The sequence below is a fragment of the Paramisgurnus dabryanus genome, chromosome 15 (genome assembly GCF_030506205.2).
Source record: "Paramisgurnus dabryanus chromosome 15, PD_genome_1.1, whole genome shotgun sequence".
Taxonomy (NCBI): domain Eukaryota; kingdom Metazoa; phylum Chordata; class Actinopteri; order Cypriniformes; family Cobitidae; genus Paramisgurnus; species Paramisgurnus dabryanus.
Genome location: NC_133351.1, coordinates 26825685 through 26838963, shown reverse-complemented (window position 1 = coordinate 26838963; position 13279 = coordinate 26825685). Strand labels below are relative to the sequence as shown.

The window sequence follows — 13279 nt, the reverse complement described above, 5'->3', positions numbered from 1 at the left end:
GGCTGTTATTGCATAGTTTTATTCTGTAAAGATAAATACTTGTTAATATTTAAAATTGATTGAACTTTGAACAAATTCTTGCCAGTAAATTACATAAATGTAAATCTACGGTAAATTACCGGCAACCCAGCTGCAATAACATTGTAATTTCTACGGAATTTTTTTACAGTGCAGTTCAGGTGATCAGTGTTTCTTTACATGAACCCTGTTCAGAACATTGTATTGTAATTCTCTCCACAGTGCTGATAATGCATGTCAGAAACACAGTTTGTGTGCGTTTCTGTTCAGAATCAAGTTTATTCAGTGACTGACTTGTTGTCAGTCATGAATTTTGTGTTATAATGCCATTTATAACACTAAAAATAACAAGGTCCATAGAAATATGTAAAGAAAAGAACAAACAGAAAATACGATTTATTTAATATTATTAGGACATAAATGCTTCAATTTTCAAAAAAACCTAATAGACTTTACCAAAATGATTAAAATAAATCTAACTTCTAAATAAAATAATTAAGTAACATTTAATTAATTATTTAACATATGTTTTATCATGATTTTAGTAGTTAAGTTTTACTTATAAAAAAGCAGTACATTTTACTTAAAAAAAGTTCGTGCAAATTGTAACGAGGATTTTTTTAAGTAAATTTTACAAGTTGTTTTTTTCAATGTACATTTCTAGTGAAAAAAAATGTACTTTTACTTCGCTACATTTGGCGGCGTTACTGCGCTACTTTCAAATGGTAATAATTAATGAATATATATCTTTTTTTAAACTTTATAGGGCGTGTTCGAAAGTTTTGCAAGACAGGCTGCGTCACCCTTTAGCGCGCGACCGCGCGTAGATAATAGGAGAATCAGATGAGGGCACATGTGCGTTGTGCGAGATATCGGAGGCAGATCATGTGTGGCTTCAAGTTCGGTCTATGTTTTCACTCCAAGAGTTCACAAAGAATACTTTCATAATGCGATGCATGCTTTGTTCACTAAACGAGCTGACATCTCAGCGTACAGGAATTCAAGATCCAACCTGAAGTGGTGAGTGTCAGTAATGTCTATTTAAACACTATTATGTGACACACTGTCCGAGTTTTTTTGCCATATGCACTCTTGTGCAAGCGATGACAAAACCTAGTGTAAGTTAAACCATACAAACAGCACGTTCACATCTGCACATTTCCATATCATTTCCCCACAACTAAACAAACTGAACAGCATAATGTAAGGACGTCTTGCATTTATACACAAATCCGGACACCTCACTAATGTGTAGAAAATACATTCAAATAAAAACGGGATTGTTTTTATTTAAATCCTTCCGTAAGAAAGAATGAATAAAAATAAAAGAATAAAGTTTGATTTTAAAGAAACATGTATTATATATTATACTAAATGTATAGTTGATTTCAGGGGCGGATCTAGAAAATTATTTATGGGGTGGCAAGGGGGTGGCATGAGAACTACAAGGGGTGGCAATGAAGTAAGCGTCCTTGCATGGTTGTCGTGGATTCAAGAAATTATATACTGTATATACTATTTTCGGTGAACACTGGACCTCAAATTTTTATAACATTAATAAATGCAACAACAAATGTTCCTATAAGTAAGTACCCAAGCAGCTACCTTTAGCATCTCTGTAGCACCCTTTGTCTTAATACTAAGTTAATACATACAGCTTATCAATATCTAAAAACACTGACTGGTTGAACATAATGGTATAAAGACAGTTATATAAATAAAATAGGATTGCCTAGTTTATATTCATGTAAAACATATTTGAAAGGCACACATCTCTTTCTCTCATAACCCTCTTCTTTAATCCTTTCACTCACTTCATGATGGATTTCTGTCTTTTCACTTCTTTTTAGCTCTTTGCCATCCATATGTTTCTTTCCTTCATTACTTCATCTATTCCTTTCCCTTCCACAGCATATTTTTCTGTTTTATTTGTACCTTCCACTCCCATATTTGTTTTTTCTATATTTTTTTTTTGTAAAAAGAATGGATATCAGCCTTTCTTTTCATAATATCCTGGAAAATGCCGCATTAAGTTGTCTTTCAAGCTTTCTAAACATACACAACACTGAATATTTTTTTCTCTTTAACGAAGACAAACAAAAACATTAGACTATATCATAACGAGCGATTTCATATGCACGTATGGAATATTTTGATTGCTGCAGTAGCTTACAAGACATGACGGGCTAACTCTAGAAAGAACTGTTTATAAGATATTTACTGCTTACACAAACCTGCAGTTCAGTTGTTTTAACTACCAAGCAACTACCTCAAGCAATATTAAACAATCACAGTTTAATTTTTGTATTTTTATCCTGATGCAACATTTATCTATAAATATGACCGTATTCAGTACTCTGATTTGCTGATGTGATGCTCAACTTAATCACTTTAAGACACTAAAGAGAATTTGTTTTGTCAGCATGTGATGATGTGAGGTGCTTTATTAGATCAGAATTCCTCGCTACAGACGTGAAGAGACTCTTTCTTCATGGGCATAAGTTGCACGTGCATAAACATTCTTGCCTTTAACCTCAACGATGGAAAATTAACGTTTGTGCTTTTTATACTTTGTGCTTGCGTCCGCTACCTTTGTTTTGAGATCGTTGTACTTGTCATCGCTCTGTTGTTGCGGGTTTGTGCGACTCGAAAGGGATGGACTGCAGCGCGAGAACCGGGCTGCATGTGAGTGCCTTGGATGGGGCGATGCATCCTTTCACCGCAGTTTCCAAACGTCTCCAACCACGCCAGAAAAGATCGCTAGATTTGTCCTAGTCGCTATTTTTAATAAAGTCGCTAAAGGGGTCTAAAAAGTTTCTTAATCTAGCGACAAAGTCACCAAGTTGGCAAATCTGCGCGGACTTTTTTTTACACTGTAAAAGACTTTCTGCTCGGACTGACTGCATGCTTGTGTATGAACTCTGCTGCCTCTGGTTGGCTAACGATGGAAATTAAGCCAATCACCATCAGCTATGTGGTTGTCCCCATAGATATGTATATAAAGGCTAGATGGCTCGTCCGCGCTGATGGCCAATTGAGTTGAACGTCCGCATTTTGGCGGCCATCTTAGGACAGGGCGCTCGCTCACTCGTAGCATTGAGTTTTAATGATGCAGGTACTTTTAAATGACCATAACTTGCTTAATTTTTTACCGATTTTCAAACGGATTGGTTTGTTATAAACGTCAAAGATGTACCTATGACACTGAATACGTATACTAAAAATAAAAAAAAATTAATGAAACATGTTAAAGCATCCACAATTATAGCCACGTTAATAACGTTTGTAAAAAACCAAACCGTTTGTAAATCCGTCAAGAATTCAGCAAGTTACGAGCATTTTAGTTGGCGTATGTCACTCACCTTCCGTCCACAGCAGCAGGGAGCAGCACTATGGCAGCACTGACCTAAGATGGCCGCCAAGTGACGACACAGCTGACTCCGCCTTGAGCCATCTAGCCTTTATATACATATCTATGGTTGTCCCACCCCGTCTAAGACACACACACCAATCATCGTCAGATATGTGTCTCCCACCCCCAAACACACGCAGAGAAAAACTACATTGCCTTTCTGGTTAAAAGAGCCTACTCGGGTATAAATTATATATATTAGGATACCCGCGCTGGGGTGGCATATGGGGTGGCAATGCTTTTATTTAGGGTGGCAACTGCCACCCCGTGCCACCCCGGTAGATCCGCCCCTGGTTGATTTGCACAAACAGAAGTTCCATATGAAATTCTAAAATGATCATTTTTATCAACCTCCTGTTTATGTTCAGTAATTGCACTTTAATGGAAATGAAAATAACCTATTCATATAAAAACATGATAACAAACAGACACACACCTTCTTTTTTGTTTACTGTTTGCATGTTTAAAGGCAGATGCTGACAAGTTTGTGTTGTGAACATGAAAATAAATACAGAGTTAACCGACAGAAAAACATCTGTGTGTGTGTTTGAGATTTTTTAATCTCAATAATACCACCCCTTAATCTGCACTATCCCACAGCACTGCCATTTAGTGCAGAGATCAGCTCATTTGACACACCCAAAAACAGCAAATTTTTGCTCACACCTACAAAGTGGCAATTTTAACATGTTATAATAAATTATCTATGTGGTATTTCGAGCTAAAACTTCACATATGTACTCTGGGGACACAAAAGATTAATTTGACATCTTCAAAAAATCTTGTGAAATGTCCCCTTTAACCATTCAAACAAAAAGACAACTAGGCCACAGACTGCTCATAAGAAAAGAACTGAATTTACCTACTTGAATAAGTCCTCTTATAATGAACATGAACACAGTAATAAATAAAACCATTTATTTTTTGCAAATAAACATTTTTAACACTAATGAGTACAGTCAATTAGCAAAGGAAAGAAAATGCTATGACTGGGTTTGTTCTGCATTATCTAATAATTATAATTTTCTCTCTTAAATTGCTTTTACGCCAAAATGATTTCATTGTTAATTAAATATCTGACTAAAAATGTGACGGATGTTTCTACAGTTGATGCTCCTAGATCGTTTTTATTTCCAATCATACTGTAAGCCGTCTGTCGTTCTTATGTGTATTTACACCCGCATGCTTATCATAGTGACAATTATAAGGACAAACATACTGCTCATCTGCTGATGACTTTTCTATATCTCCCAAAATTTCCGCTTGTCAAGTTAAATGTTTTGCTTATTTTTCGACACTTTCAAGACTGAATAAGCCATAAAGAAAGAATATACCATTAAATCTTATGTTTTTCTTTAGGGACGTAAATGAGTTTGCTAACACAAAATCGAACCTGAACTGAATGTCCTTCTTTAATGGACAACTTTGCTTCTTTTTGTTATTTCCTGGTTTACTGGTCACTGTCTTGTAGACTTGTACTGTAGGTCACTCAATGTTAAGGGCGCAGTGCAATAAAACTTGTAGACTCGACTACAAAGTTTTACTCGGCTTCATGTTATTGTTTACATGGCTGGTCATTGTCATCATGCAGTACCGTAATGGTCATATGTTAGGGCCTTGATGAATCAGGGACAGATCCAAATCAGGGAGCAAATGTGGGTACCCACATTTTCGTTTACAGAAATCTCCAGAAAGGTCTGTCTTTACTGCAGATCAACCCTGGAGTGTTATACGAAACAAGGGTCAACAGCATTTACAAAAGTCTCTATTTACGAGGGTTGAAAACTCTGGTGTTGTGTGGATGCCATGCATAACAGTAGTTATGCGTTTTAAAACGAAAATACACTAACATAAGTCTAAGAGATTAGTGAAAATGTTAGATTTCCAAATTGCTTTAGTGCATTTCTCAGATTACATTTAAAACTCTTAAAACTACTACAAGGACTTGTCATTCTGATGGCACTGATATGTTCATTGGCAAATATTTGCTCATTGACCTATTTGTAGAGATGCACCATCTGAGTCGTAAATGTTAAGGATGATTCTAGAAATGTACCAAGTACGTGTACTGTAGTATCTATAGCAACAGATCCTATGCAAAGTCTGGCATGAATATTATGTTTAGGCATCATCAAAATGTGTTACATTTGATCGTGTTAGTTTATTAATGAGTTATTACACATTATTTTGGGTTCTTCACAAACCCTGATGGAGATCTGCAACACTTACCATGCTTGCTCCACTTCTTTCTTTGGCCAGTCATGTCTGCACATGTGAGCGGTGATGTTGTTGGGTTTGGTGAACTCAACCAGGGTGCTGAAGATGGGGTAGGGTATCATTATAAAGAAGGACAGAGCCCATGTTGTAGCGATGACTTTGTAGGCATGGGATCTGGTCTGCCACGCCCTGGACTTTAGTGGGTTGCAGATCGCACTGTACCTCTCTATTGCTATAGCCACCAGACTGAAGGTCGATATGCACACTGAGATTCCTGTGAGGAGAGAATCATAGCTTTTATAAATAAATGGGCACGGCTTTGATTTAATACTGTACATTATTGCACAAACCGGAGTAAAGAGCTTAAGCATTTTATCTTAATGCAAGGATTAAACTGCCTCTGCATCTGGAATGGTGCTTTGGCATCTTGGGACTGAAAATGATTTAAACATTTATTTGTCAATGGATACTGTTTCCTCCGCAATGCAGTCCGTTATTTGTTTCACCCCATATGCACATTCTGTTTCCATTTAGTGAATGTACTTGCTGAGAAAGCTTTAGAGTTCATTAGAATAAGCCTTATGGTTCCCATTTAGTCAGTGGTGAACCCTAGTTCGCCTACAGCAGCACCATGTCTTACACGCTCCTCCACGCTTTGCATTTCTGTTCCAGTGAAACCACACGGTGAAATGCAAGCAAATACGAGCTCATTATAAAATATATCTACTGATATGTAATAGTCATTGTGCTTGCTTAATTAAAAAATGCATATGCAGGTTTTGAAGCACCAACGGACTTTGTTTAATGAAGTATTTTGTATGAGTTCATCATTTTAATCTGAGTAGTTTGTTTGTTCTGCGATCACAAGAAGAGGAAACAAGTAACATTAGTATGATGAATATATAAATTAGAGAAACCGAGGCAAAGCGGAGTCTGTATCAACCGGCTGTCTGTACATTATCCCGCTTACACAGCTATTTACCTCATAAGTAAGTAAATAAACATTAAATGAAGAGGTCCAAAACGTGCCTTATTTCAAGTTCCAGCCAAAATCAGTATGGCATCTGGTCAGTATTAAAAAGTAAATTCTTAATTTTACGCAAAATCTGATATCTGCTGTGTTATTCTGTCATCTTTTCTCCCTTTTTTACAAAACGCGATAAACGCCAGTCCTCCTTCTCTGCAGAAAGCAATAAATCCGCTCAACAAATCACAGCGCACCATTCCACGCATTTCAAACAATAATGGCGGTGCTTTGACAGGGAATCCTAGTTCTACTTTGTACTTCGTGATCAACAAACAAACAAAAAAATAATAATACTTTTGATGGCATTGATAAACCTCTGGTGGTTTTCTGTGGTGGGAGAAAAACGTAAGCCATCAAAATCGAATAATTTACGTGAGAGGCACTCGAGCGAAGAAAAAATGCCGGCTGTTGCTTGTTCTCACACGACAGCATTAAGCTTCTGTCATGCTAACACATTGACCCCAAGGGATCTTATGAAAAACTTTACATTATTTTATGCAAAGCCAATGAAAATCGAGCAGCACCAAAACATTTTACAGCTGATCGCTTGCAAAAAAGTTCAGCCGCAATATCCCAAGGATAAAAGCAGCATTGACAGTGTTCTTGATATGACAAAGTAAGTGTTTTGATTAATGCCATTAATGTTTATTTTTTTAATCAGTGTATACCACTAGTCAACTAAATGAACATAACTTGGCAAAGATGAATGCACATTTATATATTGATTCAATAGATTTATAGCATTTTGGGGGGAAAAAACTTGTAATGGATTTGTTGCATTTTGCGGAAAAAAATGATAATTGAGTGAAAATAGTGGTTTCATCTTGTCACTTTCTGGGTATAGAAAACACGTTTTTACCAAAATAGTCCAAATGGATTTCTCCACAGTGGTCTGTTACTGACATTTAACCAGAGCCAGACAGTAACAGAGTACATTTACTTGAGTACAGTACTTAAGTTTAATTTTAAGGGATCTGTACTTTACTCAAGTATCATTTTTGGGGAGTACTCTACTCAGGTACATTTGAGAGGCAAATATTGTAATCTTTACTCCACTACATTTCTATTCATAGGTGTAAGAACGTTACTCTCAGAAACCCTCAATTTGTTGTTTCCCTCTCTCAAACGTGAATGGATTGTGCAGGCCCCACTGATTGGGACAGCCTATCAGCAATAACCTTCAGCTTTATGCCAAAATCACCATGGTCAGATTTAGATAAGAGACGAAAACATGGACGAAACAATAAATGAAGACACAGCAGGTCCATCCCAGGAATATGCCAACCTGTGGCCCCACCTCGCCAGACTATTTCAATTTTCTGAACAAGTTAATGATAGTTTTCACTTCAAGTGTTTGCCGTGTTTACCAAAACAAAACTTCATCACCGCCTACAAAAAAAATCAACCCCTTGAGCGGCAGGGATCACTGGTGATCCCAGATTATTGTTGTTTAAAATTAATTACTCGTCAAAACATCACACTCTTACTTGATCTGGACAAACTCAGCATCACAAGACCGGTTTAAGACTCCAACTTTGATATTTGACCACAGTTTATGATTTAACTGGTTTGCAGTGACATTAATTTCTGAATTATGCGATCTGAAGAGCTCAAACAGCAAACAGAGCGAGATGTCCTCTTCCTGATTTGCGTCAGATTTGACCTCAGAGCTCTATCATTTGCTGTAGCTGTCAATCATCTCACGTGGTTCAACATGCACTGTGACAATAGTTGTTCAATATTTAGAAAATGTACTCTTGATACTCAAGTACTTTTAAAAACAAGTACCTCTGTACTTTTACTTAAGTAGACATCTGACTGTGGTACTTTTACTTGTACTTGAGTAAAATTTAGCATGGGGTATCTGTACTTTACTCAAGTAATGAAGCTCTGTACTCTGTCCGCCTCTGCATTTAACCACCAACAGCACATCACAGAAGGTTAAAGAGACTAATAAAGGATAAAATGCTGTATAAACTTCAAACACAGTTATGTTCCATGTAAGTGAGACCACGCACGTCATGCGTTTTTATTAAATATTTCAATAAGAGCTGTGTCATTGTTTCATTGACAGGTATATTACTTTGTTCAAAGGTAAATGCACAAAAAGCTTTATGTAAAAGTAGTTATAATGTTTGTGATTAAATGCCACACATTTTGTCAGTAAATCTGCCTGTAATTTTTAAAGACTGGCTAGTGTAAAAAACAGCTGATTTATTTCAAATCAAATCTACATAGAAAATTGAACAAAAGCAAAATCATTTGCAGACATTTTATGACTAACTGAATTGTGGCTGAACATGATTTTCGTAAATTATTGAGAAGGACAGAGGTGAGGAGCACATTTGTTAAAGAAAAATATATTAAGATGGTAATTTTAGCTAATTTGAGATTTGCAGCGTTAAAGCCACAAACGTGATTTATCGTTTTAATCAAGTGAGCTCCCTTAAAGGTAGAAATTAACTGCCAGGATGAATACATCTCTGCATGACATGCTGAACACTCTTACCGGAAACAAAAGAGACACTAGTCCATTGAGATGCATATCTGATTTGTAATGTTATACAGTAAACTATAACCTTTGTATTATTATTATTATTATTATTATTATTATATTTATACATTCTAAACGTAAAAATTCATTACTGTTTGTACATTTTCTCTCTCTCTCTCTCTCTCTCTCTCTCTCTCTCTCTCTCTCTCTCTCTCTCTCTCTCTCACACACACACACACACACACACACACACACACACACACACACACATAAAATGTTTCAGTTTGGAGAAGGTGGCCTATGGCTGTGCTACTCAGCTCCAGTCATGATAATCCATTATTCAGGTAGACATACAACGTGAAAAAAAAATGAGTTGGCCTACGGCACCAGAATCGCCACAATATCTGAGTTTCACCCTTTAAAATCTTTACTACTACATCTGGTTTTCCCACCAGGTTTTCTGATTCTGTTGCTTTTATCAATATGTATTTTTTACACATCTGTGGTGTTTTCCGAGGTGTTGACGCATAGCAAAACAGAAAGTGACGAATCCTTAGGAAATACATTCTTGTAAAAACACAATGCTGTCAACGTTTTGAAATGGCATTCGATCAGAGGGCCCTGCGAAGCGAGATTGCACCAAGCCCTGGTTGTTTGAAGAATTACTGTCCTAATGGCCCTGCAGCTGATCTGATCTTAGCCTCCTCACCGCAGCTCATACAAGTGAAATTGTTCTTTGCTTTACAAATCCTTTCCTTTCTCTCCACCTCAAATGTAAACAGTGGGATGGCGGCTGCGGTTTGGCGCGGCGTGTTGGACGTAATGCCGCTCTGACACCGCATAAGCCCCGGGCGTCTTGCGCACACTCAGGCAAATAAGATCTGCTCTCTAAAGATCTCTGAACTCTGTCATCCTTGAGATTTTCACCAGACAGTGAACATGATGCAAGGGATATAACATCCTTTAGAAATGCTATCTGATTACTTGCATATGCAAGTAAAAAAAAATTGTAACTTTATTCTTTATAGTTTCCTTTGTGACTTTGTGCGAAACCGCAAATGCATGTTACTTGTCTATGGTCTACTGCTTGCCAGAATAACATCAGTCACGGTACGAAAACATGGCGTTTTTTTTCTCCTTTGCATTTGCCAGCAGCCCTTGTGCGTCAGAATTGGCCTTGGTATTGCATGAGCTATTGCGTCTTGGCTTTCATTTAAAAAGCATTGATCTATGATAAAGTACAGATCATCTTGGTGTATTTACATAAGTGGACAATTTTTTGGTCCCGATGTCAATTTTGTAATTATATGCAAAACACAATGATAGCTTAGTAATATAAAGACATGCAACCAGTTCAGGCGTTTTATTTGAAGCACAGAATCTGATTATTCTGCCCACCTTTACAGGAAGATTCAACCACAGTTTGTTTTGTTTTAATGTTAAGTTTGGGGGCAACACTTTGAGTGATTTCACAATAAAACAGCACTGCGGAGAAAACAGAGAATGGCACAGGATGTTTGTGCAGAAAATAACTCCTGGTTTTTGCCTTGCAGCAAATCAATTTGATTGGATTTTAGGCTTTTACTTAAAAAAGTGCCTTCGCTCTTTGTGTGCAAAATGCATGGGATGCTTAGTGAACAAACTGTTGGTGTGTCAACTGATACTGAGACTTGGCATACAGTAAAATCTATAAGAAAATGCATTCAACGCCACGTGACTTGCTTACATACAGCATCCGCTATTAGTAAATGAGTTGTTGATACAGTCATAAAAGACATAAATCAATGTTGACCCTAGACGTGCTGCTGATACTAATCAGTCCGAATATCTTACCCATCAGATACGCCACGATCTTGCACATAGCAGCTCCGAAGATGAAATCTTCCAGAAGGTTGGGAATCAGAGTGAAGGGCATGCAGAAAACAGCCATCATAAGGTCGCTGATGGCCAGGGAGAGCAGGAAGGAATTGGTGACCGTCCGCATTCGCTTATTCACCACCAAAACCACGATGATGAGCAGATTTCCAAACACACTGAGAAAGAAGATGAGAGCGTAGAGAAGTATGCGGAGTGAATCCATTTCTGAAAGATAAAGATAACAGGGCAGTTAGCAGGTGGACACATCTCTGCTTCTGTAATTGAAGTGTAAACAAAACTTTTAGCATGTGTTTTTCAGCAGTGACTTTTATATTTCTCTATCAATTTTCATGATTTGTGATCTGTGTGGTATTTAAAGTGCAAGGCCATTGATGTACAATGTACAATTGTTGTATAAGATATCCTCAATGATGTTTTAAATCTGATGGACATAAATCAGTGATCACTAGGATGTGGTTTGGAGATGGGTAAATATTACATTAAAACAATAATGTCATTTTTATGTATTCATAATATGTATATGAACACAGCATGTATTCATTTAATAAGCATGCATCATGCATCCCCTATTAGTTAAACCATTTTTTTTTTAAATGTATTTACAGTCACCAAAAAAATGTAAATTGCTTTTCACAAAATTAACTCAGGAAATAACAATATATCTAATTATTTTTACTTGGATTAATATAACAAACAATATTTATTACATGGCGCTCTGGAATGCTTGATTCTGATTGGCAAGTGGTGACATTTAAAGGTTTGTTATTCCCAGATAACAACCACCTGAAACTGATAAGACAGGCTTATCTGGGTAATATGACTCATCTCGACAGTTGCAGATTAATACTTACAATGAACTGAATATGAATATGCATAATTAATAACATAAATTAGTTTTTATTTGCAAATTATTCAATCAAATGCATGTTTGTCTTGTTTGAACTTCATATATTGTATTAAAGCTATTACTATAAAAAATAACCACAGTGTTAGTTATTTTAAAAAAATTGGTTATTTCAAGCCAGCACTGGGTCAAAAAGGGACAAACCCAGTCGTTGGGTTAAATTAACCCAGACAATTTTTACATTTGATCCAACAATGGGTTAAAACAACCCAGCATTTTGGGATAAAACAACCCAATTACAACCCAAGGCAGTAGGTTCGTGACATACTGACCCAACGATGGGTTAAAAATAACTCAGAATAACACCGAATGTTTGCATTGCTTACAAATGAGCAACATATCAATATCAAAATCAATATTTTGGATTGATATATTTACTCATGTGGCTGTTAATAAGTGGGATGATGTAGCCGCATGTAGCCAGTTGTTATAGCAAATAAATCCCTTCAGGGTGATTCAAGACCTGATCAAAGCAAGCTGTCAAAATCTATTCTGTTATAACAAATGGCTGGCTGGACATTTTCATTACATAATCACAAACATTCATATTTCCCAACATATGAGGAGCTCAGACGCAACAGCCGCTAAACGCCACCGCCGTCAAAAATAAGATCATATTAAACAAATGCTCTCGGCACGTATTATACCTTACCACCAAATTCGCACTTACTGTACATGTAATCCCAGCCTCAGGTCATTCAGAATTTTTTTTCATTGCTATTAAAGTAAAATTACTTAATCTAAACATACTGTAAGAATAAAAAATAAAAATGCTCATTAACTTGAAAGCATGTCAGACACACTTCTGAACTCCTCATATTTTACTAAAACATTTCAACTCATGTTACAAACAAGTAAACAGCATCAGCAATGTTTGTACTGTTATTATACAATACACAGTATAGGTGTTTTATTTTTAATATCTGCATTACAAACTGTATTCAAATATTCTGTAAGATATACTGTACAATGATTTATATATAAGACTTATATAATAAATATTATTATGATAACTACAGAATGTGGAGTCCAGCATGTGTGACTTTTAATAACCACAAATAGGTAAATATTATAATGTATTGAACTTATTGTTACAATTATATATTATGTATCTATATTTTTATTAGGCATTATGCAGGGATGTGGGAAGATGTTTTAGGTTGTGGTGCATTGTGTACAGGTATGGCCGTAACCAGCTATGACTTCGCCAAGGACCGGACCACTATAAATCTTTCATATCCTCTCTAAATTAATAATAATCATTGTGATAAGGGCATGGATGCAGCATCCACAGCTATCTATAATTTATATTGGCAGATACTTTTTGCA

At 36.4% G+C, this 13279-nt stretch overlaps 1 protein-coding gene across 1 annotated transcript in view; it reads right to left on the bottom strand.

The window, feature by feature from the left end:
• The window catches only part of cckbrb (cholecystokinin B receptor b), a 56619-nt gene that overhangs the window by 20495 nt on the left and 22845 nt on the right, over positions 1-13279 (bottom strand). Inside the window, exons 2-3 of the mRNA XM_065292927.1 lie at positions 11002-11250; positions 5660-5921 (exon numbers count right to left, since the gene is read on the bottom strand). Coding sequence (XP_065148999.1) covers positions 5660-5921; positions 11002-11250 — 511 coding nt within the window. The remainder of the gene's footprint in view (positions 1-5659; positions 5922-11001; positions 11251-13279) is intronic.